This window comes from Hippocampus comes, unplaced genomic scaffold (genome assembly GCF_001891065.2).
Source record: "Hippocampus comes isolate QL1 unplaced genomic scaffold, H_comes_QL1_v1.1 scaffold56, whole genome shotgun sequence".
NCBI classification, from domain to species: Eukaryota; Metazoa; Chordata; class Actinopteri; order Syngnathiformes; family Syngnathidae; genus Hippocampus; species Hippocampus comes.
The window spans coordinates 779635-792539 of NW_017842056.1; the positions used below are offsets into that span (position 1 = coordinate 779635).

Genomic DNA, 12905 nt, shown 5'->3' on the forward strand with positions numbered 1-12905 from the left:
ACGGCCCGTAAGGTAAACTTTCTCCCTTAATAGCCTTTGTATGAGCGTGAGGACTGACCAGTGTCGTCCTCCCCCATCTACCTTTGCGACTCGCGGTGCATCTGTGATATCCAACCTGTCCAGCTTGCACCTTTGTGTCTCATTTTATCCTTTTCATCCAAGTGAAACGGGAATTCACTTGGACGCAATATTGACTGATTCAACCGCCGCCGCTGCAGTCCTGTCAGCGCGGCCGCACAAACAAATGCACGCGGGGATCAGGCATGTGATGTCTGGAGTCGATCTTTTATGGGGGTTGTTTGCGTCATGTGTCACTCAGAAGGGTCTGACGCGGCCTCTGACTGAGGATCGGTCTTGTCTGCATTGCAAAATCATTTAAAATCGGTCCAGCGGGCGGCAGCGGGTGTAAGGGGTCGGCCGAGATCACGCTGCGGGAGAAGTAGAGGGAAGTAGTTGCGGAGCAGCGACGTTAGTAGAGAGTGCACTTGAACCGCATGGAGAAATTCAAAGCGATGGAGGATTGCTTTTGGGGGGGGAAAAAAAATCTTTCACCAAGCATGACAAAGGAGATGGAGTTGCTGAAAGCAGGACGCTTCGTCCGCGCAAAAGGAAGAAGAGGCCATCAAAAGAGACTCTGGGTGCACAAACATGGTGTGTCTCATGGGGCCCGCATCGCGCCCGGATAGTTTCGCCAGACTGTTTCGAGCAAAAAAACTTTGGATGCAGCGATGGCTGTTTGAAAGTGCTCTATAAATACAGTTGAGTTGAGGTGAGTTGAGAATAAAGACGGTGACCAAGAGGCTCCTCGTGCCAGAGCATCGCGTGCCTCACGTGGCCCACAGAGAGCTTCCGTTTCGGCTTGTGCAACCACTCCACAAGCACAAACTTCAACATTTGTCGCAGACCACAAAAGCCACACCGCGGAGAAGGTGCCGGGGCTGCCTTCGCAAAGGCAAGCGGGGTGAAACCAGAATGTGGTGCGAGGCATGTTCTGTGCCCTTGCATCAGGGCATATTGCTTCATTTTGGATCGCACCAACAAATCTGCAAAATCAGTCAAAATCCAGTCAAACGGCGGTGATTGGCGGCTTTGCTCCAGTGAAAATGGCTTCAGTGATTCAGTGAGTCCAATAATTAGTCACACTGCCCTAAAATTGCTGGCAATATAAGAAACACCGTTTTTTTTCAAACAGCTGTCAGTGAATGAGCCAATGGGTCAACACACAGAAAAGTTGACGTGGCAAATTGACCCGCTGCATTTTTTTAACACCATTAAATGTGAACGGGTGAATTTGTCCCAATGCAAATTTAACACAAAAGACATTTTTCACTGGTCAAACTGACCCACTGAATTTCGAACACCCCAAAATGTGAATGGGTGATTTTGATCCACGTCATCTTCAACACCCAAATATTTTAACTCGCTGCATGTTTAAAAAAAAAAAACTTTAATTGGTCAATTTGACCCAATGCATGTTTAAAACCCCCCAAAATGTGATCCGGTCAACTTGACTTGCTGCATGTTTCACACCAAAACATGTTGATTCGTGAGTTTAACATCTCAACACAAAAATATATTAACAAATACATTTGACTTGCTGCATGTTTAACTCCAAAACATATTAAGGGGTCAGTTTGACCCACTGTATGTTACACTGAAAAATGTTAATGGGTCAAACTGACCCACTTTTCAACATCATAAAATATTAATCGGTCAATTTGGCCTATTATCGTGTAAAATATGCACAAAAACTGACCCAATGCATGTTAAAAAAAATGTCAACAGGTCAAATTTAACCTGCTGCATGTCGAACACTTCAAAATGTCATTCTAATCTACGGCGTGTTTAAGGCAAAAAAATAAAATATGACATCAATTGACCATAATTAAAATAAGGTTGGTGTTTTTTTTCCCGCATTCGGATGATATAAACTCCATTGACATTCATTTCAATCGTGAAAGTTGATCTGAGATACGAGTGATTTCAGTGACGAAATCATTTTCTTGAGTCCCGTCGCTGCACGTTCCTGCAGACTTGCAGTGCAGTGCCGAGAGATCGCAGGGTTGGCGAGTTGGAGCGCGTTATTATCGCACGGTGTGAGTGTGTGTGTGTGTGTGTGTTAGATGTTTTTGGTGGGGGGGGGGGGGTCTTACCTCGTGTATTAGCTGCCAGTTGTTATCTCCGGAGCGCAGCCGGGTCGCATGGCGGTGGCGGTGGCGTCGGTGCGGTGCCCCCCTTCTCGCAGCGCTCCTCTTCTCCTTCACAGCGGACGCAGAGTGACGCTTAAACAGCGCGTGTCATCGTCATCTGCAGGCCACCTGTGAGGACAGTCAATGTGGGTGGAGAGGAAGGAGGGGGGCGGAATTTAGGGGTCGCGGGGGAACGTTTTTTTAAGCCATAATTGATTTCTTCGATTTTTTTTTTCTTTTTTGCGATGCCAAAGTAAACGACCGATAGCCGTGCAAAAAGCAAGTTTGACAGAAAGGTTCCCCAAACCTGCAAGGCGCGCCTTTGGGGGCTCTTCTTCTCCTCCGGCCATAACTTTGCACTACTACCGGAAAGGGGGAGGTGGAGGAGGGAGCGCGGAGGGGGAGAGAGAGGGTGGGGTGGGGTGCTCTGCTTCTGCTTCTGCCCGGGATCTTGCTCGTGCCTCTACACGCGGCGGCTGCGTCCCCTCTGCATCCTCTCACCTTCTGTTCCAAGACGTCCGCGAGCCCGCAAGTCAACCGGAGGGGCCGGGGGAGAGGGGAGGGAGGGAGGGATGGACGGAGAGTGCTTTGGTAACAGGGTTGGGGGGGAGTGGGGTGGGGAGTCACGTGATCGAGACACCAAGACACCCGAATAGGATTCATGGCCGTATTTAAACTTTACAACCCTCATTTACGATTACAATTCGGTCATATGGTAAAAAGAAACACCACTGTTGATCGTCGGCGTTTAGAGTTTAATACACGTTGAATTTGTGTGGCGTCGGAGCACAACTGCAAAGTACAGCTTGAGAACCGCCAACAGGCCGCTGGCGGAATAGCAGGCGACCAACGGAAGGATTATTGCGTGACGTCCGCCATTGAGTTCTCGGTTCCCGCCTTCTCAAAACAAAATGACCATTAAAAAAAAAAAAACATACTTTTTAAAGTAAACGCACTTTGTCATACTTCATTATTAAAAAAAAAACGTCTTTATTAAGTAGAATGTAAAGAATTAAAGAGTTTTGGACACTTTTTGGGTTTTTTCTTTTTACTTTCTGCTGCTCCTGGCTGAAGTATCATCCAGACATACTGAATGTAAACATGGAGGACGCAAAGGGCGTGGCCGGAAACGGGTGTACGCCTTCTTTATTTCTTGTCAACGGGCACCCCAGAAATGACACATTTCACTTTTCTCCCATTTGTAAAAGACGAACTAAACAGATTTCAAACGACTGTCCTCCACCCGCCCGACCGAGGAGGTTAGTCAAGTTTGACTAAATGTGCATTTGCAAAGCCTAGCTGGCACCCGCCACATTAGCATAGGCAAAGCAAACTTAAAATACACGCGTAACTGCCTTTGAGGTTTGGGTTGACAGTCAACTTCAATCGGGAGTGGCAACAAACAGCCTGTAGCTTCACTTTTGAAGAGTTCTTCACGATCTGACTAACTGCTGCTCGCCAGGTGTTGAGTTCAACGTCCCCAAACAGCGGCCATATCTGGAAAATCTCCCATTATTGTTGGTTAGTTTCATGAGACACAAACTATTATTAGGCGGAATGTTGGAAGACTCGTAAGCACGTCCACCTCACAGTGGAGAGGTTCTGGGTTTGAATCCGGCCTTCCCGTGACTTTTAATTATCGACTAAACAAGGGGAGTCCGAAGACAGGCCACCTGCGGTCCTTTGCATTAAAAGTTGTTGAAAGAAGTCGACTTGTGTTAAAAACAATAATCAAGATTTAACAAAGGTGGAATGTTACAAGATATGACATTTTGATCACAAGTTTTTCATATCAACATTTGTTACTTTTTAAATGTAACTACATTTTATTATTTAAAAAACTACTTATACAAGATGTCACTCTATTTTTTATTTATCTAAATACTTCATGTTGAATGCTGCAGGACACACACGCAGACGCACACACACACACACACACACACACACACACACACCTTTTAGTATTTGGCCCTAGGAGTAAAAAATATAAAATAAACAAATTTTTTTTTTATAATGACATCTCTGTTATTTTTTTCTTAATCGCAATATTATGTTTTAATTATGCAAAACAGAAAAAGACAGATGCATGTTCCGTATGTCACATGACAACGCCAAAGATGACACAATGAATCAATCATGATCAAGTTCATTCAGAAAGAAGCACATATTAAAACAATTACAGACTGGCCCACTTGAGCGGGCAAAGACCGACGTGTTTGGAACAAAAAAAAAAAAAAAAAAAACATTGCAGTTATTTACTGTCCAGTTTCTTTTCAAGTTGCTTTCAGGAGGAAATCTTGTGAACGGCAACCGTGACAGTCCCATGACTCCTCACCAAAATGGTGCTGAAAAACATGTAGGAAGAAAGCACAATGCTTACTTGGTTTCCCCAGCCCCCCACCCATCATCCTGGTAACAGCGCAATCTGTCTTATGTCACACCCTAAATGGTCACCGTTCAGAAAACATCAGGAGAGATGTTCATTAAATAAAACAAACACCCGACCAAAATTCTGCTCTTGTGGCAACACAAGACCATTGGAAAGAGCAAACATCAATGGAAAATGATAGAGCTGCCACACCAACTAAATTCAACTCCTGTTGCCTTTCGTACACCTTTTACTCGACAATTGTGAAGTTCGTGAAAACGCTCAAATCATTCCTCTCAGTCACTTGAGACTGACGAACAAAACCGGTGCCGGCGCTCACCCGGAGTCGGACTCCAGGCACACGGTGGGCGTGTCCGTCGGGTCTCGGGTGAGGGCGGCGGCCTGTTTGGCCAAAACGGACACGACGCCCCCGTGCTCGTCTGACAGCGAGCCGCGGCCTGTTGGGGGGGGGGGGGGGAAGGAGGACAATCGGTCAGGATGACAGCTCTCGCACATGCCACCGGATTTCATTTTGCTCACATTCACGACTCAAACATTCGCATATACTACACAATGTTTTTGCTAACTTGGGCAACTATTATTTCGTAGCTCCTACGGACTGTTGATGCTCTCCCACACTACAGCGGTAATTGTCGCAAAGACGATCGAAACGTTTTTGTCTTGCCACTTTTCTCTCATCGCGTCATTTGTCACCTGGGTTATCACCTTCATCAACCTGCGAGTAATGTGAACAGGACAGAGGAAGCCTCATTTGATTGGCAAACGCTTTCATTTCACTATTCTAATTTCACACAGTTGCCACCTGGTGGGACATTGTCCAACAACTCAAGGGAGTGAACTCAAACATGTTTCGTTCCCCTTCCTCTGGCGATTAGCGTCGGTGTTCAACGGAGGTGCCCGAAACATGTCCGATTCGAATAAAATTGCACTAATAAACTCACCACCAGAGGGTGCTGGAACTGCACAAATGCAAAATAAGATGGCCCGTTTCACAAATGTAGTGGTTTAAATATCATGACACGAAGACGACGATGTCGCGGCAATATTAATATCGCGACATCGCCGTTATCGTTATACCCCTTCAAACTACGCAAGGCTCGCATGGCGGTTTGCATTTTCAGCCAGCGATATGCACCGAAGAGCAGGAGCGTGCCAATAAACTAAGAGAAGAAAAAGCATTTGGGTATTGTGTGTGTCGGTGTTTCTGTGAGGATGTCGGTATAAAAAAAGTGTTTTACTTGCGTGCAGGAGAGAATTTCAGTTGTATGGGCAATAAAGAGTTCGAGAACCCCGAGCCTAAATTATAGACGTATCTGTATTTGTGAAGGGCTAAAATCTATGTTTGAGTTTAGCTAACAATAGTTAACTTGTGTCATGAAAGTTGACTTACATGCCAGGTTGTGTCCTTGCTCGTCCGTACATAAAACGCCGACCACTGCTGGATTCTTCATGCTGCGAACAATGCGGTAGAAGGGGGGGGGGGGAACATTGGCTTGCATAAATATGAGACATAAAAAGCTAAACAGGGGCTATTAATGTCTCACGTGTCGTCGAGGTGTTGCTCCAGTGTCGACTCCATTCGTAATTAATCTATTGAGAGGAATATTGAAGAAAAAGGCACAACTTGTTGGTGTTTTGATGCTTTTCCGGTGACGAGTCAGCTGACTGTCACATGCTCAGCGCTACGAGTCGCCGCAAGGGCCGAAAACAGGAAGAAATGCGATTTAGCAAACGGGTTTCTCAACCACAGACACAACCGTATAAGAAGGGGAAAAAATAGTAAAGACTCGATAACAAATGACAATTATTGTCTGTTCTGTAACATTTAGCGTTTGAAAGTAGGGGGTGTATATTATTGTACATACCAGATACATTTTTTCCAAATGTTAAAGTGGCAAACGTACTCAAACCACGACTCACACTTTGCTCTTAAGTAGAAGTAGAGACAGCCGCGTAAAATTTTTAAATAAAAAGTAGGAGTATCGGGGCGACTCTTTTACATAAGCAAAAGGGTAAAGTACTTGATTACAAGAGTAAAAAAGCAACAAAGGATCCCGACAGTTATCAACTATATATGTTAGATAGCTGGTCAAAGGACTCATGGGGGGAACAGTTCAAGTAGTTTTGTGCATTGGTTTAGTCCTGTATGTAATCAAAACAACATGTTCCCATTTTTGCTAATGTAGCCGGTGCACGAACAGAAAAGTGCAAAAAGACCTCACTATAATAACTGAAAAACGGCACCTTTTTCTTCAGCTCAAAGTGAGAATTTTCCCAATGCCGGTGCTTCTTATACTCGCACAATTTGTGTTGTGTCATGTGCCGCACAAGAAAAAACGGATTCCCCACCACGAATCGTTCTTGTCGTCAAAAACCCTGTCCCTCGGCAATGGTGCTGTATTAAATATACGATATTGGAATAAAACCGCTGCCTTGCCATATTTGATGTTGGTATCCTGAAATTCGGAGAGCTATGATTTTTTTTTTGTGGGGGTAGCGAGGTATGACTCGATGCAAAAAGTTTGAGCGCTACCCTTCTAAGGCATCAGCATGAGGCATGATATTGATCATAAGATATGACACAAATGTGATGGGCATCAACCCGGAGCGTCTTATTTGTACGGCATTAGCTTGATGGATTTTGAAGGAAAGTCAGTCTTAAGACAGGCGGGCCTCAGAGGCGGCGCTGCTGACGAGGCAGAAATGACCCGATATGATTATGTGGCTGGTACATTGGAGGAATCCATCAGCGGCACTGCGGCAGGCTCGCATTCGAATAATGCTCATGAAACCTACGCACTCAATCTAAACCTGACACACACACGCTTCATCTGGGCCAGAGCGTTGTTTTGCTGCACGTGGCCACATCCCAACCTCGCTAAATCAGACCAAAGTGTCAAATCCCAAAATGGAGATTTGACCCATCGTGGGGTGTTCTGCGGCCCTTTTCTAACCCAGGCTCAAAAGTATTTGGACAAGTTGGACAACTGACTTTCTGCTCAGCCACACCTCAGAAGTGCTGCGCCATTCAAGCCATTCATGCATTTTATTACTTTTATAGATTAAAAAAAAAAAAAAAAAGATTTGTATATACAGTACATTTTCTCTCCAAAACACAATGATTGAAACAATATCAGTGAAAAAACTTTTTTTTTTCCCACTCACGAACATATTTCGACACACCGAATGACAACTGACAGTGAACTTATTTTAACTACTTATTTTTATGTTTGAATGAAAATGAATACAATAGCGGGATATAATTCAAATAAATGGCTAAAATAATCCAATGTGCACACTGGGATGTGGCTGTGTTCAGAATTAACCAATCACATTCAATCTCGTGTTAGCTGGATGTCAGCGCACAATTGTCTCCATTTAAAATGACTCAGATTCAGCCCAAATAAACTTTCGCTTTTCTGGTAGGCTTTTGCTGCCTTTTTTTTTTTTTTTTTTTTTTTTTTATGTCTTGCAGCAGAAATGTGAATGTTCTATGCTAATAATGCCCCGCCCACCGCCCCAACGCGTAATGCTGCCACCACCATGCTTCACTGGTATCGTGTTCTTTTGGCAACGAGCAGTCATGAGTTAGCGTCCAACGTATCTTTCGAATTATGGCCATAAAGCTCAAACCCCGGAAGGTTTTGTTAAGGTCTGATCAAATTAAGGTTGGAAAACTATTAACAGATTGAAATACAGTAGTGGTCAGTGGTAACACACACTGTTAAAGCTGATGCTATACAGCGAAAACGTATGGCAGGCCCACTTGAACAGCTGAACTTTATTTGGGGTTATTTCGAATGCCGGCATTTTTTTTTTTTTTTTTGCTGACTCCCATTCAACGTGTTTGAATGGGACTGGTTCACTCTGAACACAGCCAAATCCATAACACAGATATGAGAGGGTGTGCACACTTGTGCAACCACTTTGTCCCTGTTATTCATTTTCACTTCACCTCAAGAAAACATTTGGAAAAGAAAGACACTTGAGTTCTGCCGGTTATTTCTGTGGAGCCGATACAAAAATCTCCAAAGGGGTGTGTAGAATTTGTTCAATGTTACCATTTCCGCTATTTGTTACAGTTTTCCTTGAATTAGCCGAGTCGCAGAAAGACACACAACAAACAAAAGCCAAGGAGGAACCTCCGTCCAACGGCGGCTCTTGCCATTCACGAGCATTTGATGAGTCGGCCGAGGGGGGACCTCGCACAGAGAGTGGGTGGGAAGTCAACCGAGCTGAGCTGAGGTGAGGGAGCCCGAGCGGATAAAGAGACGAGTCGGGAGGGGAGCCCGAGTGACTGCCGCAAAGCTTCACCACGGGACCCGTTGTCATCATCATGAGCTTCCGAGTGGTGCTGCTGTCCTTCCTCCTTGCATCCGTCAGCTGGTCCAGAGGAGCCGTCATCACAGGAGTGAGTTTTTAATATATATATAGATAGATAGATAGATAGATAGATAGATAGATAGATAGATAGATAGATAGATAGATACACACAAACACACACACACACACACACACACACACACACACACACACACACATACAGGTGCTTGTTAAAAAATTTGAACATTGTAAAAAAGTTGTCAGATATAACCATGTAAATGTAAATGAATTAATCGCTGAACTGTATCGGTCTGTGTGGAATGTATGCTTGCATGAGACAAGTTTTCTCTTTTTGAATAATATTATGGAAATAAATCAACTTCATCATATTCAAATGTTTTGACAAGCACTTGTGCATATGTGTGTGTATCTATATCCATCCATCGATAGATAGATCCACACATTCCTATTTGATTTCCTTTCAGTTAATCAGCAATTTTTATTTGCAGATTTTATCATTCAGACAGTAAAAATTGTTGTGAATAATTATTTTCTAAATTCATATTTTTTACAAACTTTGAATGCCCAAAAATGATTTGCAACTTTTTGTTTGTCTGTGGTGGTGTTCATTTTCTTCCCAAGATGCTGTTTGCAGTTTTGCGATGCCTCGCGTGTTTCTGCTGTTGCCTACTTTGCTTTTTCCATAAAAAACTCAAGCGAATGCATCTTCCTGACTGCAGATTACTGGGTTCAGTACAACCGTTGTGAAATTCTTCTTTGTGTCTGCGTTATGCTGCCACCCCAGTGGCTACTGGACACACACACACACACACACACACACACACACACACACACCCACGCACACGCACACACACACGCACACACACACACCAGCAAGTGTTGCAAATAATTCATCATGATCCACAAACTGTACATTAACATTTGCTATCATTTTCATAAGGTGCAATTTTATCGAATGTATGCCTTTTAATTTCCTTTTTTTTTTTTTTTTTGCAACAAATGTTGAAAAAAAAAACAGTTCAGTGAATTCAAACTTTCAAGGCAACAAATTTTCATAACATTTGAAGATAGGCAATTCAACTCAGCGAAGGTTAAAATCGTCTTTCTCCCTTTTAACAATAAATATATAAAAATGTACCGTATTCGAACTACTGGTCCCTTTGTATTGTGCCCAACTTAAAAATGCGGGTAAAAACAATTCAGCAAATTGGTTTGGAGCAAACGACTTGCTTGCTTTGTTGTGCTCACTAACATTGCTGTTCATGTCAATAATTGATATTTTAAAGTCGTTCCAACTGAAATGACTGTTTTAGCCGCGTAAAATACAAGGTGTGATTTTCACGGCGCGTTACAAACTACAAACCACGGCGCATGAATTATTTGGTCCATTTTGTCTCTTAACAAGCAATCCTGGTTTCATTTTCACTGACAGGCAAAGGCATTTCCTGTGTAGCGTCGGTACAAATTTGTCCATATTACTGAAGCGCAATCTACATGCAAATCATGTTCCTCCACGATAATTTATTTGATCCACTTCAGCGCAAAATAGAAGCCCAGCTCGCGCGCTGTATTCCAATGCGATAGATGCACAGTCACGTGGTTCGCTTCATGAAGTGAAAAGTGATTCCGCATGACAGCGCGCAGACCGCATCCTCATCCTCCTTCACGTCCACCGGAGGGAACGATATCCTGGCTGGAATTGATAGCCGCTTGTAAATAGATCTGAGTGATGAAACGGTACAAAATGTGCGGGGGCGCGTGGAAGTCCAAATGCAATTCAACCGAAGCGGCTTCCGTCAGAGGTCATGGGAGGGTCGTGTGTCACGACGCTCTGGCATTTTCCTCTCGTCGCCGCTCACGTTTACAGACGTGAATAATAAAATAGCCGTTGCGAGCAAATGTACTGTATATTGTATTTTTAACCACACATACCGGCATATTCAAAGTGCCTTTCGGAGCGCCTTATCAACGTGCGGGTGAATCGGCAGTAAAACAGGCCAAAATCCAGATGGCGCGGGGTAATGCGGGGCAAGGGACTAAATACAAACTAGAAATGCAAGAGTGTAGAAAGAAGTCTTAAGTCAAGATTTTGTGATTTCTCCAGAAGTAGGAACACTACAGTTGTTGGTTTCATGTCTTATAAAATCATTTTTTTCTTCACATACACGTGTTTCTAATTGACATGTTTGCACTGTATTATACGTGCGTGTATATTTACAGCCATATATGTTCATAATGTATTATACATCGTAGTTTGCGGCCATTTTATCGGAAAGGGTTACAACAAAGTACCGTTCTAACGTACAGATTCACTATGTTCCTCGAGGTACGTCGTAACGAGGTTGGGCGGTAGGTTGAAATGGAGGCACCGCTGCTTCGAAAGTCGCACCGGAGTGAGGGCACGACCTGTGAGTGAATACGCCTCGTCTCCCTACAGGCTTGCGAGCGCGACATGCAGTGCGGCTTGGGTCTGTGCTGTGCCGTCAGTCTGTGGCTGAGGGGCCTGAGGATGTGCGTCCCGAGGGGCACGGAAGGCGAGCTATGCCACCCGTTGAGCCACAAGGTAAGACGCGCAGACATCTGCGAAACGTGCCCTTTCGACTGATCGCCATAAATCATTTCAACCCACAAAATTGGGTCTAAATATGCATGCCGGCCATAATACAACGGTGGGGGTTGTGGGGGGGTTTCAAGGTGAGAAGTTTCACACACAGCTTCATCATTGTTTTTCTTCCACTTTTTCAGACTTTTAACAGGGCCAATTTTGCCAGCAATATACCGGCAAGATTATGAAATGAATTGAAAAAGGGAATTTGTATCTATTGTTTTTTTTCTTCAAATTTATAAATAACAATCAGGTCTTTTTTTTTTAATGGCAGATTCAAGTATTTTTTTCGAGAAGTTTTTTTTTTTTACGACAAATCTGCCCCCATTTTTCAGGTTTTCGTCGTAATTATATTGTAATATATTTTGTCATATTTATGAATTAAGGGTTAGGTTCAACGATGATTTTTTTTCTTTTCCTGAAACCTTAAAACACATGGAAAATCCGTATTGCACAAGCATGTATCGGTCCAACTGCAAAACCAAAATATGAATCATCTATAAGTTCATCAGTGCAGGAATGAAGAGGCCGTTCGTTGATGCTCCCGTCTTGCCCTCGTGCAGGTGCCCTACCACGGCAAAAGGCAGCACCACACCTGCCCCTGCCTCCCCCACTTGGTGTGCACCCGCTACGCCGGAAGCAAGTACAGATGCACCCAAGACTACAAGAACATAGACTTTCAATAAATCACTTTCACGACTTCTGGGGATGAAAAACTAGTACACCGCCGCGACTTTGTATACAACAGCGTCCGGCAAAGGGTGATCCGTCTGTCTATTTTCCAAATACTAAATGTTGCGTCAGTTGCGCGTGCCACCGCGAGGCAGGTGGACGCGCACCAAAAACAGGCTACGAAGGGGACGTCGGGCACTTTCAAGCCTTTTTTTTTTTTTGGGCGGCTCATGAATGTATTTGTTGTACTGTATGACGTTACTTTGCCACAGGACGCGACAACACTGTAGTAAATTGAGGGGTTCGTAGTTTTCAATATAAGCTTACACCGTTCTTGCCAATAAAATATGTCTTGATTGACACACCGATGACCATGTCTCCTCCTATTTACTTTTACATCATTAAAAAGCAAAAACAATTGTTCGGCCGACTTACATGTCAAACATAACATTGAAAATAAGTAGAAAATGAGCTTTTCTTGTATGTGATGTTGTCGATTTGCTCTGAAGCTGTGTCTCTTCATATCTACCTTGACAAATACCCTTTCTCGCCATCACGAGAAAGAGAAAAAAAACGTGAGCAAAATGACAAATTTCATCGAGCAACGTATTTGCTTTGAGCGAAGGCTGAACCCTTGAACCCAGGGCTGCCCAAACTTTTTTTTTTTTACCTAAGATCTTCTCAAGCCAACCAACTGTAAGTTGAG

At 43.8% G+C, this 12905-nt stretch overlaps 3 protein-coding genes across 3 annotated transcripts in view; 1 reads left to right on the top strand and 2 right to left on the bottom strand.

Annotated features, from left to right (window-relative positions):
* The window catches only part of slc16a4 (solute carrier family 16 member 4), a 33438-nt gene extending 30670 nt beyond the window's left edge, over positions 1 to 2768 (bottom strand). The window contains exons 1-2 of the mRNA XM_019860823.1: positions 2497 to 2768; positions 2154 to 2318 (exon numbers count right to left, since the gene is read on the bottom strand). The gene's annotated coding sequence lies outside the window, so the exon portion shown is untranslated. The remainder of the gene's footprint in view (positions 1 to 2153; positions 2319 to 2496) is intronic.
* A 1551-nt stretch (positions 2769 to 4319) lies between these two features.
* On the bottom strand, positions 4320 to 6264 carry lamtor5 (late endosomal/lysosomal adaptor, MAPK and MTOR activator 5). Its single transcript, XM_019860799.1, has 4 exons — positions 6123 to 6264; positions 5969 to 6030; positions 4898 to 5015; positions 4320 to 4534 (listed from the first exon to the last, which is right to left on the bottom strand). Exons 1-4 carry the CDS (start codon positions 6155 to 6157, stop codon positions 4474 to 4476), a joined length of 276 nt encoding a protein of 91 aa, XP_019716358.1. The 5' UTR covers positions 6158 to 6264; the 3' UTR covers positions 4320 to 4473.
* Positions 6265 to 7673: 1409 nt separating this feature from the next.
* Positions 7674 to 12900, top strand: prok1 (prokineticin 1). Its single transcript, XM_019860796.1, has 3 exons — positions 7674 to 8989; positions 11360 to 11485; positions 12091 to 12900. The coding sequence occupies exons 1-3, from the start codon at positions 8915 to 8917 to the stop codon at positions 12211 to 12213; spliced, it is 324 nt and encodes a 107-aa protein (XP_019716355.1). The 5' UTR covers positions 7674 to 8914; the 3' UTR covers positions 12214 to 12900.
* Positions 12901 to 12905: the final 5 nt, after the last annotated feature.

Coding starts and splice junctions, on each gene's coding strand:
- prok1 (XM_019860796.1), top strand. CDS start 8,915: ATGAGCTTCCGAGTGGTGCTGCTGTCCTTCCTCCTTGCATCCGTCAGC. Junction 8,990..11,359: donor GAGGAGCCGTCATCACAGGA/GTGAGTTTTTAA, acceptor GTCTCCCTACAG/GCTTGCGAGCGCGACATGCA. Junction 11,486..12,090: donor GCCACCCGTTGAGCCACAAG/GTAAGACGCGCA, acceptor GCCCTCGTGCAG/GTGCCCTACCACGGCAAAAG.
- lamtor5 (XM_019860799.1), bottom strand. CDS start 6,157: ATGGAGTCGACACTGGAGCAACACCTCGACGACAC. Junction 6,031..6,122: donor GAGCAACACCTCGACGACAC/GTGAGACATTAA, acceptor CATTGTTCGCAG/CATGAAGAATCCAGCAGTGG. Junction 5,016..5,968: donor GCAAGGACACAACCTGGCAT/GTAAGTCAACTT, acceptor CCCCCCCAACAG/GCCGCGGCTCGCTGTCAGAC.